The sequence below is a fragment of the Epinephelus lanceolatus genome, chromosome 19 (assembly GCF_041903045.1).
Source record: "Epinephelus lanceolatus isolate andai-2023 chromosome 19, ASM4190304v1, whole genome shotgun sequence".
Classification (NCBI taxonomy): Eukaryota; Metazoa; Chordata; class Actinopteri; order Perciformes; family Serranidae; genus Epinephelus; species Epinephelus lanceolatus.
The window spans coordinates 31,367,750-31,389,054 of NC_135752.1; the positions used below are offsets into that span (position 1 = coordinate 31,367,750).

At 41.9% G+C, this 21,305-nt stretch overlaps 1 protein-coding gene and 1 long non-coding RNA gene across 5 annotated transcripts in view; one reads left to right on the forward strand and one right to left on the reverse strand.

Moving 5' to 3' along the window:
• Positions 1-17,608, forward strand: part of lrrtm4l1 (leucine rich repeat transmembrane neuronal 4 like 1) — an 85,084-nt gene extending 67,476 nt beyond the window's left edge. For 3 of the 4 annotated variants that reach the window (XR_013488124.1, XR_013488125.1, XM_033646220.2), the window contains one exon: positions 16,188-17,058. Coding sequence is in view for 2 of the 4 variants with exons in the window: in XM_033646220.2 (XP_033502111.1) it covers positions 16,188-16,253 (66 nt within the window). In the remaining 2 variants the exon portion in view is untranslated. Of the gene's footprint in view, positions 1-16,187 lie in introns of all 4 variants that reach the window. The other variant, XM_033646219.2, reaches the window with a different exon arrangement.
• A 1,877-nt stretch (positions 17,609-19,485) lies between these two features.
• On the reverse strand, positions 19,486-20,892 carry LOC144458737 (uncharacterized). The gene is made up of 2 exons (XR_013488126.1): positions 20,769-20,892; positions 19,486-20,605 (listed from the first exon to the last, which is right to left on the reverse strand). It is a non-coding gene; the product is annotated as an uncharacterized LOC144458737 (long non-coding RNA).
• Between the last annotated feature and the right edge of the window lie 413 nt (positions 20,893-21,305).

Consider the following 21,305-nt stretch of genomic DNA (forward strand, 5'->3'; position numbering starts at 1 on the left):
GATACCCCCTGTTAGGATGTTTTCCACAGCACCAGAGGAAAAGGTCTTTAGGAGCCACTAATTTCCTAAGCTACATTGCCTTGCCTCTCTCACCAAGGTGTCTCTGTGTGTGGACCATGTCAGATTCTTAGTGATGTACACTCCTAGGTACCTGAAGGTGCTAACCCTCCACACAGTTGTGGCGTGTTGTATCAAAATCTGTCACATGACGCGACAGCTAATTTCTAGAAAATATGGATTTCTGTCAGCATCTTGATTCCTGGTCATTTGAGGTTTTGTTTGACTTAAATTAAAGTTCAGTCAGAACCACTTTAGTCAAAGAAAACTGTATTTCCATTTGCTGTATTATATTTGGTGGTATGGCTCTGTTGTGCCGCTCTGCCTTTCCTAGGCGAAAGCAGAAAGCCTCTTCCACATTCCTACATGTAAAGCCTTAAGGCTTAGAGAGCAGACCTCTCTGCCCTTCCACGTGCAAACGAGGAAAGCCTGAGGCAGAGAGAGCAAACCTCCCTGCCCTTCTATGCACCTACATGAAAAGCCTAAGGCAGGGAGAGCAGCAGCAAAGACTCCCCAGGAACAGAGCAGAGGAAATGTTTAGGTTTTTATTTATTGTTCTTATTTATTGCTTTTACTGTAGCTTCTCCTCTGTCCCATGCTCTTAATATGTTTCCTTGACAATGGTGATGTTGTTGTCTGATGTATGCATGAATGTACACTGGAAAAGCTACAAATGAATTGCCCCTTGCAGGATAAATAAAGTTGTCTGAATCTGAATCAGAGCAGCATCAGTGACAAACAGAAATGACACTGATAGGTCAGACAGCATGAAAAGGAGGAGCTGGGGTGGAGGCTGGTAGCAAATCGGCTTGCAGAGGAAGCACCAACAGTAGGCAGGCCAGAGCAGTTTAAATAGGGCGTCCTGAGAGAGATTTTGCTTGCGAATATAAACAATATAGTCTTGTCTTCCTGCACTGTGTTGTTTGGTATGCTTGTTTTGGTTGTGGGACAGCCCCCCAGAGTACAGCATGTGCTCCCAGTTTGGAAGGCCAATGGACTCTGTATGTTCTTTGCGACCATTGTTCTGCAAACTCTAAAGAACTTTTTTTATCTAAATCATGGTACGGTTATTGTCAATATGTAATGTGACGTATTATGCTTACTATTTGGAATTTCAAAAATAAACTGATGTCAATAGAAAGCTAATACTTCCTCTTTCCAACAGAGGAACAAAACACAAAACTGTGTTTCAAGGTCAATGTGACTAGGGTTTTTAGGTTTGGCCAATGTTTTTCTTGTTCCCTTGTTTTCTCTTATGTGTAGGGTGTGTGACTTATGGTACATAGGTTTTTGTCAATTACTAAGAGGCACACCTACGGCTAATTAATTCCCCCACACCTTTGCACATGAAATGGGTGCAGCAGTTTCCATTCAAGCTCACTCTTGATAAAGGTCCAGGAGGATGGAAACAGTAGTGTTTCTGATCATTTGTGAAGCTGAGCCAGAGCAGTGTGCTTGATTTTCTGTTCAAAGGGTCAGTGTGATTGAAATGCTAGAGCAAGTCAGTGTCCCACCAGACCTCAGAGGTGTGTAGTTCTTGTGATGCGTCTTCCCAAAAACACTACTCGCGTCTTGATTTTGCTGTCATTTGGTAAGAGGTTGTAGGCTTTGCACTATAGTCCCCCACAGGTTCCTCACCTCTTCAGGCAGGTCTTCTCGTAATTGTTGGTGATCCAGCCTGTCACTGCAGTGTCATTAGCAAACTTGACGATAGAACTGGATCTGTTCCTGTCCATATCAAGCAATCAGACGAACACATTTTAAATTTCATTTTTCATTTAAAGCATTTAAAAAAGCAGAAAATTGACAAAATGGGTTTCAGTTTAATCTTAAATGTATCTGCCAAATTTCCCATTATTTTTCTTAATGGAAAATTAAACTGATAAGCAATGCACTGCTGATCTCTACCAAGTTACTTATTTGCATAGGTGTCCTGCAGGTTTGAAGGAGAGCTATAGGGGAAAAGCAAAGTGGCCAAAACTGCTGAGGCTAACATGTCTTAATAATGAGGAGATGTGGAGAGTTCACAAGTTCGAGTGTGAGAGAGGAAGTAAGAGCAGGAGAGAAAGCTAGAGTGTGTGATAATGGAAGAGAGGTGGAGAGAGGGGGAAAAGTTAGGTGATGCATATCTCAGTTGCTAAGTTTTTTATATTGATAAGGATTGTACAGTCGTTTTTTGCACATTATCTTTGTCTTTTTTGCTAAGCTGCTGTAGCAGTGAAATTTCCCGCTGGGGTTTATTCAAGTATCTGTCTATCTTGAAGAGATCCTCTTAATGCCCTGTTGTCCATGATGCAACACTATTTTGTATTCTTGTAGCTTTGTATGATGAAACCCATTTCAGAGTTGTTTGACTTTATAAAACCTGCACAGTCATATACTTGTCAAGCTGATATCGGCCCCTTTCATGTTTAGCTAGGCTACATGTTGCCTAGCAACACGAGCAGCAGGAATTCTAAGGCACAGGAACTATTATTTTTGTGATATTTATTACAAAAGAGCAAGATCAAAAAAAGTTGTGCAACCAAACAACCCTCATAAAAAGATTTTTAATTTGAGAACATGGTTGTTGGCAACTGTGTGTGGTGTTAGAGGGAAAACATGAGTAATGGATGACGCTGTGGCCACGTCCTCATTACACCAGCAGAACATACCTCTGTGGCTGTGATCCCTTAGATGTTTCATGTATCCTAACAAGGGTAAGAAATTATTGCTTTATTTATTTGTTTTTTTTTAAATTTACTGTGCAACACATGATCTATACTGAGAGAGACCTGGAAGGGGAGGGGCACCGGCTGCTCCTAATGTGGTCATCCATCACCCACATAAATCACAATCATCATAAATCATAACACTCAGGCACAGATAAACATGCATGTGCATGCAGTTGCATAAATATGCTCACACGCTGAGAGATTTCATCAGGGGACGTGCTTGGTTTGCTCCCAGCCGCAACTCACTGGATCAGATATCCTCAGGGAGATCTTTGAGCTATACCTTTAGACCGTGGCTTGCATCTCTTGCTTAATGTATACACACACAAAGGCACTCTCTGTTTAACATCAAATGATACTCTTTTAGAGCAGCTCACTTCTCAGTGGCCCACTTACATATGGGTCACTTTACCCTCGCCTCGCTTCTAATAAAATGTATTGTGTGTTGTTAGACACAGGGATAGTGTGAGGAGTAAACGCTCTTAAGCACAGTCAGGTTTCTTTTCTCTGAGGTACTGTAGGTACTCAACACAGAGACATCTTCATTATAGCATTTAACTAGATATACCGCATTGTGGTTTTATGCTTTCACCAACCAGTCGAGCTGCAGTTTACGTCCATGTCTGTCCAGACACATACACCATTCAGCCAAAACATTAAAACCAGTGGTGGGTGAAGTGAGTAACATTGATCATCTCGTTACAATGCAATGTTCTGCTGGGAGACCTTTGGTCATGGCATTCATGTGGATTCCACTTGATGCCCTCCACCCACCCAAACACCACTGTGGGCTAAGTAATCGCCTCTCATGGCAACGGCACTTCCTGATGGCAGTGGCCCCTCAGCAGAAAAATGAGCCATGCCACGCCTGATCAGTGTATGTAGCCATGACAGTTGACAATGCTTCAAATATGGATGTTACTGCAAAGAAGCTACAAATTCAAACACATGGACGCTCTTAAACCCAGCAGAACAAGAAGATGTATACAGTTATCACAGTTTCAAGGTGGGCACCAAAGATTCGTGTCTCCAATTCAGTGTCAGACCAAGTGTCTCCCCTTTATGGGGTTGAATAATCCCCAGAAAAGTGTCTTTGCAGAACATTATGACATCACAGTGTTGAAGTTGACCTTTGACCTTTCAATGTAAAATTTCATCACTTCATTATTTTATCCTGTCAGATGTTTGAGTAAAATGTGCCAAATCAGTTTATCCTTGAGTCCAAGTGGATGTTTGTGCAAGATTTAAGAAAATTCCCTTCAGGCATTCCAAACGGACAGCCTGAAAACATTTTGCCTTCGGCCACGGTCAGTGCTGGCACAGAAGGATAACAATAAATGTATGTTACACAAAAATCTACACAATTTCCAAAATAGCCTTTCGTAGAGCTCCCTCATGGCTGGCTGGTACTGCTGTACATGCTCTTACAGTTCTAATTAGGTGAGGCCATTAAAATAAAGTGTTTACCCTTTGACATGCCAGTCAAACTGGATGTGACTGCTCTTCAACCTGACTAATTACGTACTATAAATGATGTATTTGTGGTGTAATGGTACAGTTTACAATTCATATGTTTTCCTTTATTGGCATCCTGCAAATATCTGAATGCTGGCGCTCGAAAGTTTGCATTTTCAAGCTAAGTCATACAGCATTAGCCTGAGAACCAGACAAATCTGCAAGCTCATGTTTCATTTCCTCTGGCAGATGCGTCTCTCCCCCCTATCACTCTAACATATTTCCACTGGACCTGGCCAGTCGCAACTGTTTATCTAATATAGATAAATTGATGACTGACAGCTTGTAACCCTTGTGAAGGAATGTTGTTGTGTCACAGCCTTTAGCCTTTGTCAGAAAGGAAATGGATGATAGTCATGTTTGACGCAACAGAGGGGTCAGCAGAAGGCCTAAAAGACGCCTCGATGCCAAGCTACTTGACCTTTGTTATGAACGCACTCCATCTATCGTCTCCCAGTTGTGGCGGAGGAAGTACAGCTGCCCAGATAAGGGTGTGTAGCCGACTCTGTTGCCATAGCTCCCAAGGTTAAGGAGAAGGGAGACTTCCCTGTGCTCCAGGCTCAATTGACGAAGAGTCTTTTTAGATATGTGCGTTTTGTTAGAGACAGTCCAGGTGAGTTAGAGTGAGCCAGGTGAGCGTGCGTGTTGTTAAGTAGTAGCCAATAGAAACTTCTTAAAGCCATAGATCGGGACAGAATAATCTTGTTTGGGAACGTGGAGTAACTTGCAAGGGAATACTGTTTGGGTTAAATGCAAGAACTGGGAAAGGACACCCTTAGAATCTCTGGACAGCACACAATCCCCCAATCCCAAATGGATCCTTTACAGACTCGTAGACTCAAGCCCTAAGCCCTTACAAACCTAGGACACCACTTCCCCTCACGTGAACGCGCAAAACCAAGGGGAAGGGCCAAGACAAGGGCTAAGGGGAAGAAATGGAATTGGTCCTAGGTCTGTAAGGGCACAGGGCTTGAGTCAACGAGTCTGTAAGGGATCCATTTGGGATTGGGGATAGTGTCACACTCTGTACGTTGAGCTATGATTGTTCTCAACTGAGTCTTCGTTAAATACTGTGTGTGATCCAAAGAAGTCCCCTAAGGTCTTCCGCTATTAAATTATGCGCGCTGAAAATTCTTCAACAACCCTATATTTGAAACTGCCGTGAGATTTTATGTTCTGTGTTTCAAGTGATTATTTTAACCCAAACCATGATCATTGTCTAACCCTATCCAGGAGCTTTTTGAGCCTAAACCCAGCCAGACCCTAACTACAGTGTCAGCAACCCATAAAACAGCGAGACAAAAAAAAAGTGGCTTGCAAGAATTTGGCAAATCCAACTTCGACCCTTGTGGTAACTTTATGCTTAACACAAAATAAATGATGACATGATTTATTCTTACACACTCTTGCACCTGTGAGCATAGACCTAGCTTAGTAGAGAGAAGCACTGTTGAGGCATTTTTCGAAAACAACCAAGATGGCTGCAGCTGATGTGGAACTTTCCCTTGAAGTACTATTTTCAAATTTTGATGACAAAACTGGCAGCGCTTGTTCATGATGCAACACAAAGACAGCTCATCTCTGCACGCTGTAGTCTGTTAACATTTATCCATCACTCACTCAGTGCTAGGTCACATGTTTCATTGCTCCGATTGGTTCTAGGACTAGCCAGAGGCATTTTGGTCCACAGTCGTTGATGACACCCTTTGGAAAACGAAAATGAACTGAGAAGTTCCAGTCTAATTCACATTTGCAAATTGGTCTGGTGATGCCAGGCTAATACAGTATGGCTGGAGGCAAAATATTGCACTTCCTCTCAAGATTTATGTATTCATACATTCATGCTCTCAGCACTAATATTAATCTTGGTGCGTATTATGTATGTATTTAAAAAAAGATGGGAATGCCTCTGTCGGAGACATGGCATATCCTCCCTGATGTTTGTGGAAGTAACAGGTTGGATTTTTTTTTAAAGACCATTAAGACAATTGAATTTCCCAATTGAATTTCCCATGGTACATGCATCATTAATGTGTTGTGTTAATAGTCTGGCCTGACTGCTGTGACCTTGCTGAAAACTAAATTAGAAGCCTTTAATGAATGGCTTCTCGTCAGACCATTAACAGGAAGTACATTAATTTACCTTTTATTCCCACTGAACACTGTCTTGTTATCAAAGAGAGGTTCCCAATTACTCCACACCAAATGGGACAGACATTTAAAGACATCTTTTGTTCACAGTGGTCTAGCCGCCATTTCATTCCTTTACCAGGGCTACCGAAACATCAAACACAAAAGAATCAGCCCTGCAACTTCTTAAAAGAGAAATGTCGCTTGGTCTTGGTTAATCACAGGATTGAGTATGTGTTTGTGTGTCAGAGAGAGAGATAGAGCGCTTAAGAAAAAGTGTAAGTATCTGTGTTGGTGAGATCAAGAGCTTACAAAGGAATCAGCTCCCCAGGAAGAACGTCCTTAACAATTGTTGTTTTCTTTAAGCTCGGTCATGCTTCCTTGTCCTTTGTCTGCATCGTATATGGAGATTACAGCTGATCTATGTCTGCCGTGATCTCATTTGACGGAGTGGGGTGAATCTAAAACACACATGCAAATACACGTTTTCTATATGTACATGTGCAGCTTTGTTCGCACATACACACTGGGTGTGTTCTCCAGACCAAAGTTGCAGTGAATACAGTATTTCAGTTTTTAATAGCTTGACACATTCAGCCTATTTCCTATTGTCTGCCTCTTTTCTGGTCTTCAGGGAAAGAAGGGAACATGAAACATCACACATACATACAGGCAACGGGGTGGGGGAGATAGAACTGGGTAATTGGAGCCCTGAGTGGAGTAAGAGGCCTGTGATCCCTTTGAGAGAGGCTGCTATATGTCTGTTACTTCCAGCTGTCCTGACTGAGAGCAGACTAATTACACCATGTTTGTAGCCTGCTAATTAGTGTCCTAATTAAAAACCCAGGCGGTAGAGGGGCTAGATGAAAGCGGGGACAGCTCTGGACATGTAACCTGTGTTCTTGAAAAGACCCCAACTTAAGTCTTAGAAATGGTCAGTTTGCCTTTTGAATGCCTGCATAGCAGCAGAACAGCATTTATAATTATGCACCTTTCAATTATGATTGTTAGTGTTGTTTTGTTGTGTATGCAATGCTTTCACAGCGGCGTGGAGAGACCAACGCGACACATTCATATGTGTAAGGCTCATTGTTTTCAGTTTTCACAGATATATTTAAATTGTTTTTCTCCAAGATTTTTCCAACTGATCAACGGAATTCATTGTAAACAAGGTTCTTTTGTGATGTTTACATCACAGAGTCCTGTGCATGTTATCTCAGATGACATTCCAGTTTAACAGGGAATGCATTTGGTTCTTTGTTCTGATGTTTACAAAATTATATTGCTCGGGTTAATTGGGTTGGTGTGAATAAAACTGCCATGTCGCCATCAACTTGTGCAGGAAATTGAAGGTATTCTAAAGTTTTATGTTGTCTTACTGTCACACTGTTTACCTGCCATGCTACTTAGGCTGCATCTGATATCATGTATCTGAAGTAATGGTTACACATTGTAACCCCAATTCTGTGAACAAGGACAAGGCCACTGTACATGTCCTGTGCTTATAATTCTTAGGGCTCAGTTTTCATGCTAACACAATGCCAGCAGAACAACCCCACAGCTGAGGTTCTGCTGTAGAACACAAATGGGATTTGTGTGACCAACAGAGACAGGCGAAGGTGTCAGTGGTCATTTTTTGGTAGCCTTGCTAGCTTCAAAGAATGAAAGAATTGTGCAGGTGGTTTTGCTAGCTTGGCTACCTTCGTCTATCATGTGGCCCTCACCTTGCAGGTCGTAGCGGTCCGTCAAGAGTCCCCTTTTTTGGAATGCTTGTAAATTTACATGTAATACTGCATGTAAAATTACACAAATTTCAAATTCACTCTCACTGCAAATGCTAGTGCACACACTAGTGCAAGTCTCTGTGGCTTTTGTTGCCCATTCAAGAATAAAATATGTTGTTCTCCTCTGCATGGTATAGCAAGGCTCTACTTAACTCAACGAAGCGGTGAATACTATCTCACACCTGGTGCTTACTTTGGTACCACTTCAATTGAGTCTTAAGTGCTTTATCGTAGCCAACTGGACTAGCTTGAGTTTCTTGAAGACGTTTCACCTCTCATCCAAGAGGCTTCTTCAGTTCTAATGGACTGGTGCGGAGCCACAGGCTTTACACCGTGTGTGGGTGTGAACCTTTACAGTGTCGTTGAGGTCACACGTGAGCTCTTGAGTTTCAGAGTTGTTGAGTGGTTGACCTGCTAAGCCATCATGTGTGCCATTAGGGTTAGATCAGTCCAGGGCCCACACCTGGACCCATCTATCCCTAATGAGTTGTTGACCCACCCGGCCATCACATGTGACCTTAATGACTCGGCTCACACCCACACATGGTTTAAAGCTTGCGACCCTGCACCAGTCCCTTAGAACTGAAGAAGCCTCTTGGATGAGAAGTGAAACATCTTCAAGAAACCGAAGCACGTCCAGCTGCCTACAATATAGCACTTAAGATTACGATGACCTGGATGACTCTTCACCAACACTCAAGTCAAGGTTCCAAGCAAACTGAGCGGATACTAGAAGGTGGGCTTACAACACTGCAGACAACTGATATGTCAGTGAGAATCATCACTAGAATTGTCACTTGTAAGATATGGGACAAGTAGCCAAGCTACCCCCAAAAGTGGCCAAAACACTATGCCGGAAAATGGGTACAGAACTTTGACAAACTGACAAAGTGCAGACATTCTTCTGTTTAGTTGCTTTTGGATTCAGGGAGTGTCACATTGGAGATGATGTCACAGCAGTTTCACACAGGATTGCTATGGCGATAAGCTGAGAATCCCACCGACGCCAAGGAGGTACTGCGCACAGTGGAAAACGAGATAGAGAAAAGGACCTGGTACCAGAAGTGAGTCGAGTTGAGTTGAGCTGTACCATGCAGTGGGAAAGAGACAGTAAACCTCATTTCATTTAGCCTCTTTCTGTTTTATGTAATGTGTTCATCTTGTGTGTAATTCTAATGCTGTTATGGCAGAGTGTGGTTTAGGTTTAGTGGATATTCTTGTCAATAATATCACCCACTACTATCCATAGAGTGTATAAAGACCTTCATTTACATTTGTTAAATCATTGTAGCTATCATAAGACATCAGGAATCATTCAGGCTTTCCATATTTTCTGTACTTTCAAGGGCGTACTGCATGTTTCCATATCTTACACACCACTACAGGGGACATCTCTAGACTCACAGCCAGTCCCTCCCTGGATTTCACGCCCCAGGTTGGATGCTGTGTGTGCCGTTCATCCTTTGTGACAATGTGTTACGGGACTTACTTGTGTGGTGGCTACATCAGCCAAGTAAACTTTGGCTATCAAGGGGAAGTTGTCTAGTCTGAAACCACCAGGATCACCGCCAGCTTCTCATGTCTTGTTTTTCCAACAACTAGGAGCTCATGCGGGGGAAGAAAGACAGAGTAGCCTTTTTTGTTAAAGTGCGTGTGCAAACACAACACTCCCCAGGGTAGATTGTTATGGGGTGGTACAAGATCCACAAAGGACAGTGGGTGTTTGTCCTTGAGGCAAACAAATCCCCTTTCTCTATCCAAAATTCAAAATCAGACTCAATTTTTCAGGATGCATCTTGTCAGCTATTGGCTTGTCTTTGGACATCACATTAGCCCTGGTGTTTCATATGCCTGAAATGTGACGTCCTCTGAGGCAGAGATTACTTGTGGCACAGTGGCATAGGTTCTCTGAGATCTCAAACAGTGTAAATAGCCAACAGCTACTCGTTTACCACATGCTGCTACTTTGCATTGGTGGGAAGGAAGGACCCCTGACCATAATGTTTGCCAAGTTTATCCTGGGCTCTTGCCAGCTTGTCATAACTCTCACTTTGGCTTGAACCAAGGAAGCTACATTGGCCTTGCTTTTAGAGATGAGAGCTCCTCTACTTTAGTGCTTTTCATGAAGTAGAAGCAGCATTTTTAGAGGCTGCCATGGGCAGGTGGAGGAAGACAATTGCTCTGTTTTGAAAAGCCACCAGTGCTCTCCATTGTTCCAGAAAACAATGCTTTAGAAACAGAAAAGCAAAGTAAAAGAAAAGATTTTAGTTCCCTTTCTACCACCTACTTTCTCCACTTCTGTGAGAGTGCACAAGTGAAGCATATGTCCCGGGTGACAGATGACAAAGTCTCTTCATGGCCGCACAGCGGCACTTATTTCTTGTCGCTATGAAGGAAACGGGCGGTCAGTCTTCAATGCCGGCAGCAGAAATGATGAGGATTTGTGGAGGCTCGGACGAAAATATCCACAGCCTTCCTGTGTTTTCATGCAAAGTGATGTAAAAAGCACCATCTTAAACTTATGGCTCTAAGCCATCAAGTGACTATTGGCTGTTTGCAATGCAAGTGTTTGAAGAAGTGTGAGCAGCAGAGTAAATTACAATACTCCTCGTTAACTAAGCACTTGAAGAAAATCATGTTGAAGGAGCATAATGAGTTTTTGTAAACAACAGCTCAGCTGTGTCCACGAAGCAAACATCTGAGCGGGGCTGAAATAACTACATTATACTTTATGCAGTCGTGATCCTAGACTCGGAGGGGCATTGCAAAGAAGCCCATCAAGAGGTCAGATTCCAGTGGGAGGCTAACTTCACTCACTAACTTTGGGGCTAACCCTTTTCATTTGAATCAGCAGGTGACAGGAAACTTGCCTTGGGGCTTGAGAAGTCGTCGCATTTATTCATTGACAAAAACTGTACACACATAGCACTGCTATGTTTAACGACATATTCTCTGCCTCTCTGCTCCGGTCACCACAGCCTTTCTCTCTGTCTCTCAGCAGCAGCTGCGGTGCACCTTATAGTGCCTTTATGGGAGGCTTAAGGGGTTATTAATTGTCATTAGAAAATGCACCATCACGGGCCCCTTTATCCCAATTTTTTTTGTAATATTAGCCTCTCCTAACAGTGCACCTCTGACTTTACAGCTGTTGGGGAAAAAACAGCACAAAATAAAGACTGTAAAGTAAAATAATTGGTTAATGTTTTGGCTCTTGTTGTGAAGGCTTTACCATCAAATAAAGCATAATGAGCCGCGCAACAGCTGGCCCTTGACCACTAATTTTTTTCAAGAACTTTATTGCCATTATGCAAGCATAATGAAACCCTTTCAAACACTGTCTTACAAGCAATGCACTCCTGCAGTCACTCAACAAGGTGTGTGAAGAGCATCTCTTGAATTCAGGCGTAAGTGATGAGACTGCAATTACTTTCAAATTGCTGCCATGTCTCTGCATTTGACCACAAACTGGATTGATTCATGTTGTACAAAGCGCCGTGTAAAAATTAACATTTGCTGATGAGCTAGAGATGCTCAGTTCCAGGCAGAATGCTGGATAACTTGAAACATGTATATAACATGTATAAGACTATATACATATCTATAAACAGTTTATGTTGTAATTTGTGCCACTTGGCATGTTTTATTTAGTAGTTGTGGATGTCTTGTCTCTTGTCTTATTTTCCTTGTTATACCAGGTAAATAAGGCCGTCAATGGAAGCGCATGCTGCATTACCAATTGACCCTTCGCTAAGTCCCTGGGTGCAGACTGGCCAATCATAGCGTAGCATCGGGCCGGCTCAGACCCAACCCTGCTGTACAGGAACCAGTGAAGGGAAGCAGGGAAACTTTGCTGATATTCAACCAGCTGTGTGTCAACGCATTGTGTGCAGATGAACATTGTTTGACTTCCCCCAGAGATCCCTGCACACACTGTGATGCCACACAGCTGGTTCAACATCAGCAAAGTTTCCCTTTATATTCATTGTCTTGTGTGGCGATCAGCAGTGATGTGGTGGTTCACTTTTACACTGTGATCTGTAGCCTATAGTTCGGCTTTAGCTTCTAACTATCTTTGTGTTTTTAACCTGTTGTTGCTGCTGAGTCAGTTTGACATCCTGGATATATCCTTCAAACACAGACTGTAGACTCCTCTGTCTGCTTCTCTCTGGAATCACTCTTTCATTTCTCCAAAAATATGATAATATTTCTTCAGGGAGTGCAGTAAGTTACAGTGTGGGCTCCATGCTTACTCTGACAGCTTGTTGGAGCATCACAAAGGGGCGGGGCTTAGCGCAAGAGCAATTGCAATGGGGCAAAATGTGTCTGTGATATTAAATATTGTGTAATGACAAAATACGTGGGTAGATGATTGACTAATTTCATTATTTATTGCATCTTTTTTTCCGATTGGGTGATGTGTTTCCGTTTATGTGCCTGATCAGAGGGGTGTATACCTTAGCTTCTGTGTCTGTTGCTTGCTTCAATGTTCACCTTGCTGTGCATGTGTTCACAACACAGCCTGGGCTTCTGCTTCGAGTTGTTTCTGTTTTCGTGCTCCGCTGAAATTGTTTAAGGTATGACAATTTGTGCAGCTGTCTTCACTTCACTCACATCCACCTGAGAGATAGATAAAGAGTTGAGTGAAGACTTATCAGCCTGTTTGATAAGGTTTAAATAAAAGTAGTGCTCTGGGCGTACTCGTCTGAGCCCTGTGTTACAGAGATCTGCTTCATACTGACAACAATCTCAGCTTGAGCAGCAAAAACTTGAGCCGGGATAATTTTCGAGCCGATTCCAAGAGCTTTAGAAATTTGCTTAGCCAGGCAAAACTCACAGCGTTTGCGTTATTAAGGCAATGTGGATTTACCTGTAGCCAAGTCACAAATAGGCCCTTTCAAAAGGTTAAGTTGTAAAGTGGAGGTTTCAGAGCACAAATGCTCAGAGGCAAACTTGGGTATTCAGGCTGCGTGTGTGTGCCCGCGTGTCTGCCGCTTTCAGTGTGAAGATCAGCTCAAAGCTTGTGGCTCTTAAATGAGAGTAAAATGTCAAAATCTCTCACAAATTTTCAACAACATCTCAACAAGCTTGACTTGACCAGTGGGAAAGCGCTGACATTTAAAGGTCCCAAATTATTCACTTGTCATGATTCCTAATTTACTATTCCTAGTGATACAAATATGCCATGTGATAGGAACGGGTCTGTTTATTTCAAGTCAGTGTGTTTTATACTGAGTGCAAAGTTGCAAACTAACATTTCATTAGAATAAATTACAAATTAAAGCAGTTGTTTTGTGATTTACTGAGAATGTATTGAAACATAACATGGTGTTTTGTTTATCCCGTTGTATTTATATATGGCTGCATAGTCAGTAACCTTAAGGGTTGCTCCCATGATTCTTTGCATCCTTTTAGAGTATTTGAAACTTTAAGGTTCTCTATGCATCACTAAGAGCATTAAAATAGCTCAAACCACAATTTGCTATGTAAGGTGGGATTTATACTTCTGCATTGAATCGACGGCGTGCATATGTCAACGCATAGACACTATTGCCTGATGTGCACCTCCCCAGAAATGTAACTACACGTTGCGGTGACGCAGGCCTCCTGTCTATTTCTGTAAGCTGAAACCATTTCCCTCAGTGGAAACTACGCTTTTATTTATTTTATTTTCACAGATAAGAAACAATAAATTGTGAAGACAATAAAGCCTCCACAAGAATAGCATTTTAAGTCTTGTGTGTGATTTATCCTGGCGTCACATGAGTAGATCCTAGTCGCTAGGATAATTTATACGGTATAAAATGTCATAGGCTTGTGCTAATAACATTAGCATGTTATGTTTGTTTGGAAAACATGTTTAGTATAAGACAGTTGTTTTGTCAGTGAACCTTATGAGTTGTAATGGAGCCGGATTTTTTAACATTACCTTTGTTTAATGTTGCTGTTGTCCCTGGCTTCATTTGAGTAGAGGACATCTCTGCTAGCAGCTAGGCTAATTTATACAATGTAAAATTCCATAGGCTTGTGCTAATAACATTAGCATGTTGTATTTGTGGGAAAATGTGTCCAGATAAAGACAAGTGTTTGTCTGTGAATGCTGCGAGTTATAGTGAAGCCGATTTGTGTACTTGTGTTTGAAATTGTTGCTATTAAGCCATGTTTAATGTGTGTTTCATGTGTGTTTGAATCAACTTAATGTTACAGCACTTCACAAAACCCCACCGCCGACCAGTGGTGTGGAATTGTAACTGAAGAGTGACACAGACACACCACCACACAAGTAAAAATAGAGTAATTGAACAGAGTAATTGCACCCTGAGCAGAGAATGAAGTCTTGCTACCTCTGTGTGTTGTAATCTGAGCTTCTCTGTGGTTTGTTGTGGTATGTCGGTCCAATTGCGCATGTCAGTGCATGTGTGTATCTCGCTGGCCAGCTCATGGCCATCGCTTGGAATTCGCGCATACAGTGGTAACACTAATATTGGGATGGTGACGGCCCGGAAGCATAGCACCCACCCTCTGGTTCCCCCCAGGCTAACACTGCTAGCTCCCTCTCATGGAGTAAGCACCATTTGCAGCTAGCTACTGGCTCAGCCGCCTCCATGTTGAGAACTGTATCCCCTCAACTCATACACAGTGACCTTCACATATAGCGCCGACAAAAGCTAGCTCTTTTTTATTTTCTTAAGAGTCTGATAGCACAAAAGAAAACTTTGGAGTTCCCCACACATTCATTCACCGCCACATGTTGACTTTCTAATTGTGGAGCTGGACCGTTTATTAGAAACACTGTTGGAAAATATATACCATTATTCAGAGCACCACACTCTCAAAGCTCAGAGCGTACTCTGGACACAGAAGGAGCAGTGAAAGTAAAACTTAACTGTTCATTAATTCATATAGAAATAAAACGCTCTATTTGTTAGAACAACAGCACTCTCATTTTAGTGTTGTCCATCGTTTTTCGTTCCCATGGGAACTTTTTTGGGAGGCCAGTAAAAAGTGCATGACAGTAGTCAAGTCGGCTCGAGCTAAAGGCATGAATCAATTTCCTGCATATTTTTCATTTGGAAATGGTCGTACCTTGTGGTTGTACCAGCAGAAGAAGAAAAAACCAAAACCTTAAAGTTTGCTGATCAGTACCCCCCTCGCCCCCTCTCTGGCGTCAGCTACTGCCATCCTGTGAATACAAAACAAAACGTTATCATTAAAGTATATTCTGTGTGTAGGAATTGTTAATTTTTATAGATAGTTATTAAGTTGGTTGAAATTATAGGTTTAACATACACCAAACAAAAGAGACAATCATGAAAGGAAGAAGGAACAAATGATAATCACAACCCGGGTCTGTCAACCTGGTTATTGTGTGAATGAAAAAACATCCATAAATACAGTATGTCAGAACTGTATTCCTGTTCTAAAGATATATACGAAAACAAACTTCTGGAAAAAAAAAAAACTGAAACACCCTTTCTTGCTGGCGTGTGTCATGTAATTAACTTGCCCACACTGAAACTGTTACAGTTGGCATTCCAGCTATTGTTCGGCTGCCGATCAATGCCTGACTGGAGGATAATTGGAATATCTATTGTTGCAAACAACGTGACATAAAGTGACAAAATGTTTAGGTGAGAGGGTTCAATTGAGCAGCTTTTTAATTAATTATTGCAGCCTCAAATTGAAATTTTCAACATGAATACTAAGAGTTCTTTGTCTTGAGCTTTCACTTAATCTCTGTAAGACATTGGGGGAGTCTCTCCACCTCAGCCTTCTAAGCTATCTAAGTACATGGGATTTCATCATCTGCTTAATTGCTTACCCTAATTTGCTTTGCTGGCACTGTCACAGCCCCATTGTACTGTTATCAAATCACTGGACACTGTAATTAACTTTACATTGTAACCACCACCTCTGTAACTGGCACACACCAGCTGTTAAATGGTTTTTAACTTTACTGTCTTCTTTTTGTTTTTTTCTGTCCTCGCAGAATGAGTATACATGCCCACGCCCCCTACCTGGTGCCTGGTTGGGAGATGTGCCTACCATCCATTAACCCCTAAAAGGAACTGCTTTGGTTGGCGCAGCAAACCACACTGACACAGGGATACAGGAGAGAGACATATGCAGAGAACCCATCAGGATCCTACTCCCATACTTCAGATTCATTTTCAAATTGTCCTCCACGCTAACAAGGGCAACCACTGACCAAGACATAGAGGAAATAACACTGTCTTTTTCTTTCTTAAGATTTTATAATGTCTTTTTTGTGGCCTGTGGTCTTTGGTCATCAGCTTTGCTGCATTCCATCATGCTCCATCACTACACGGACACTGACACAGACGGTTGTGGGAATGCAGGCCTTGGACGAAGACTCGTGAGCACTAATGGATGGTTATAACCAACACGGGAGCTTATTGTATAGACTCTAAACCCTATTGTCTCCGTGAGGACAACGTGGCATTGTTTTAAACAGAGGCGATGAGACTGTACAAATTCAAGAGGCTTTAAAAAAGTGTAAACTGAGCAATGAATCCTTAAAGAAAATGCACTGAACAAGTGGCTCCGACCGCTCTGCTAACAACAGCTGTGTATAATTTAAAGTGATTTTTGATTCCATATGAAGCATCATGTTATCACCTTTCAATATATACATATATATATATATATATTTTTTAAGGAAGACTAATCAAAGGCTCGGATAGTGTAAATGTGCCTCACTGGAGCAGAAACATTATGAAGGGAGTTTCTGTGCACCCGACTGTACCGAGGAATCCGCTCCATCAGGTGGAAATCAAGTCAGCAGCCGGAGGATCGTTTGAAGCCTGTGAAAAGTTGCCAGAGGAAAAAGAAAGCTATCCCCCCCAGCCAATGACCTTTGGTGAAGTTTTTCTTTTGTTTGATTGTTTGTTTGCCTTTTTTTTTTTGTTTTTTTGTTTTTTTAAAGTCCGTTTTTCTAAGTTGTTTCTAATTGCAATCAAACCTCGACTATCCAGTTTGATTTGGAGGACAGTAAGGGCAATCAGACGCAAAAGAGGGAAAAAAGAAAAAGCTCTTATCAAGGGTGAAATGTAATTTTCTGAAATTATAATGTTGTTAATGTTGTAGTTTATGAATATGTGTTTCTGCCATCTTCAACACCAAATACCAAAGAGCCAAATGGAGCGAGGTTTTTTTGGCTCTCCCGATCATGAGTTGTAACAGATCCAGGATTTGCTCTCTTAAAAGAAATCCACGGAAAAATCAAAAGACGCCTCAACCTCCCTCTCATCCAGCAGTGCTCCATTACCCAATTGGCTTTTCTTTTTTCTTTCTATTTTAAATGTGTGTAATGTGTACGTCTTTGTGAACAACCGATCTTGAAAGATAACTCCGAGCACTGCTCACATTTTATGACTTACGTTGAATACATGCATCACTTTCCTTAAAATAATCAACCCGTCTCTCCCCCCTCGAAGAGACTGCAGATGTTGCTGTGTGTGTTTCATCCGTTTTGAGTTCTGAATTATATCTGAGACGCATTGAGTTGTGGATTGTTTGTTTCAACCTTCAGACATAATCTTTCTACACCAGAAAATGATCATTTTCTATTGTAAATTTCTGCTTCCCCCCCCTTGAATTTGTTGATATTTAGTAAGCAGCTGTATTCTTTGTTCACTTTCAACAGTATGTTTTTTAATGAAAATAATGACTTTATTGGTGAGCAATATGAATTGGTCAAATTAAAATATTCATTAATCATTTTCTGTCTTCAAGTATGAAGCATTTTCTTCTTGTGTGTGTGTGTGTGTGTGTGTGTGTGTACCGGCTGCCCACTGTAATTTAATAAGCTTGTACCCTGTTCCATGTCTCCATTCACGCTTGTTGAAATCTGTCCTATTCCCCACAGATCTCCGGTGACGAGGCTGTCACATCAACATTAGCCTCATTAATTTAGAGAGCAGAACATTGATCTCTGTTCGACCGTTCTGTTCACGGTGACGCTCACTGTGGGCCCCACCAGCCCTCTAATTACGCTTCCTGTGTAATGTGTTGCATATCTCAAGAGGGGGCCCTGCTTAGTGAATTTGCTCCACGTTCGCTGCACTTGGAACATGTCAAGCTGTCAGCTCAGAGGTCCAGATGGCCAATCTGTCCGGCGCTCCCTGTGGTATTTTCACATACTCCTCTCTACCTATCTCTTCCTTCTACTACACTTCTCCTTCAATCTTCTCGTCTTCCTCTGTGTCGGGTGCCTACATTTCACCCGCTAAACTTCATTATTTATGACGTTCTTGGTCAGTTTACTGCGTCTCTGTCTCCTTTTATGCCCCGCTTCCTTCTTCTGTCTCAGAGGGTCAGTTCACCCAAATTACACAACGACATTCATCCTCTTATCCCTATAAAATCATGGATGGTTTCAGTTTTACGCTCAGTTTCCTACAAAATCATAGACAGTATCAACAAAAACTGAACATTGCACCTGTCATGAATGTAGGATTTATTGCAGAATTGCTGTAATGGATTGCATTACTTTCAGCGAGGAATAAACTGGCAACTGAGTGTACATGTCAAGGTGCTGAGATTTCTGCTCCCGCCCCAGTACATCGTGGGTGAATGGAATTTTGTTTGTGATGCTCAAAGCATTGAAAACATTTAGTTCCACTGGGAGTGCCGACAGTGAAGTCTGTAGATTATCCAGAGTAACTGGGGCATTGTTTCTGTAAAAATACTTTTGCTGTTGAGTTTGTCAAATGTGATTTTTTTAAGCTTTAGGGAGCACAGATAAAAATTCCATTTACGTCCATTGTTTTTAGGCAGCAAAAGAACATAGAGACAGATTTCACAAAACTTGTGCACATGGAATTGAAACTATCTGTCAGGGCAGACACTACTAGTGGCCAGTGCTGGCATGATTAGTTGATTAATGCATTGAGTTTCTCAAAGTCCAAGGTCACATTTTCAAATGTTGTTTTGTCTGACTGTATAAAAATAATGGCCATCACCCACTGGTTTGTGGTCTGTTGAGTTTGGCATTTTGGCCATCTTGGATTTTTGGAGCCAGAAGTGACCATATTTGGACTAGAGAGTGGCACGTGGGAGGAGCAAGGATCTGACTTAGAGCCTGAGGATACTAATACCCCAACATTCATTATTTTCAGTAATTGCTTATCTCGTTAGGGGTCGCAGGGGGCTGGAGCCTCTCCCAGCTGACATTTGGTGAGAGGCAGGACAGGTCGCCAGGCTGTCACAGGGCTGACACATAGAGACAGACAACCATTCACACTCACATTCACACCTACAGACACGGGGAGAACATGCAAACTCCACACAGAAGGGCTCCCCTAGCTGAATCCAAATGTCGGCCCCATCCTTAGTTATGAACTTAACTTTAAACTTTAAATGTAAACAGGTAAATGGACTTGCATTTGTATATCCCCTTTCTGGTCTTCCAACCACTTTAAGAACTTTTACACTGTATATCACATTCACCCTTTCACACACATTCTTTCACACACTGGTGACTGGGGCTATCACACAAGGTGCCACCTGCTACTCATTCAACCATTTACAGGTACTTACACCATGGCACATGCATCAGGTTCAGTATCTTGCCTAAAGATGCTTCAGCGTGGACTGAGGAGCCAAGGATTGAACTGCCGTAGATCTGCCGATCTTCACATCAGTGGACGACCTGCCAAACCTCCTGAGACACAGCCGCTGGTGAGTATTATAAAAACTGACCCCAGTGCAGTTGTCACGAAAGGGTGAATCAGCTCTAGAGACCAAAAGGTATTTTGTAACAGGCTGTAAACATGTTTATTTCTGCTGTAAGGTGGGCATTTAACATGGAGGTTAATGGGAATTGACTCGCTTTTGGAGCCAGCCTCTAGTGGCCATTTTAAGACACTGCACTTTTTGGCATTTCCGTGGTTGACTTTATTTTTCAGCCATGCAGGTTGCTGCTTGCATCTAGCATTGACGTCGTTTATCATGAAAAATAAAACCAAATATTTGCTTGTAAATGTTAAAACTTTGGTTTTCTGACTGTTGATCGGAAAAAACAACACATTTAAAGATGTGACATCACAGTTTGGGTAACTATGAGGCTCCATTTAATAAAATTAACATTAAATTAAAAAAGAAAAATGCTTGACAGATCAGTCGATAATGGAAAAAACCATTAGATGCAGTGGTACACGAGAAATGTGTTAGTGTAATTAGAGTAATTTGACCCTTTAAATATCTTGTTTTCTGTCATACAGGTTGTAAATCTCTGTGCTTGGTTTTGTCCTCTGTATTTCGCGGTCCCCCCGTCCTTCCATTCTGTGTCTCAGTCTTATCCGCCGCTCTCCTCTATGATCTCTGTAACTCAGCCTCCGTCTCTGGCGCTGCATGTGCAGTGGCAGCACAGACAGGGCTGTATGCCTGCGAGCAGACACCATGCATTATTCATGTGGCTCGGGCTCCCTGTTGACCCAAGTCCAAACAGTTGGCAGTCTATAACACTTCCACAGAAAGGCCTCAGGAAGAAAATGTTAAACTATAAGCAAAATACACTGAAGCCGCCGCCGTGACATTGGATACATACCTTTCAGACGCTGCCTCTCCATCCACTATCTCAGATTATATGATAGCTTAAAGTGTGTGGAAACCTGTGAATCAAAGATATGCACACACAGGTCAAGCTAGATAATAGATCACAATACAGAAACATGGGAAAAGATAGAATTGAGGCAACGATTTGATAAGGAAGATGAGATTATTTAACTTTATAAAAAACTTTAGCAATATTATTAATAATTTATAAAATATAATAATAATAACACTTCCCTTCTTTCTGTTTGCCAGACAGGAATCCAATGACAGTTTAAGACATAAACCAGGAATTAAATACATATACCAATTTCCTCCATCACCCATGATGATATCCGCAGAAATAGCTGTGAGGATACGTAAAGTACATGTGCACGTACAAGGTCATCAAAGGATATACAGATCACTTTTTGTCTTTGATAAGCAAAGGCTGAAACCTCCCCCCCCCCCCCAGAAAAACAGCCCCTCTGATTCTCATGTTCCTCCTCCTCTTCCTCCTCCTCCTGGTCTTCGCTTCAAACAAATGTGCCAC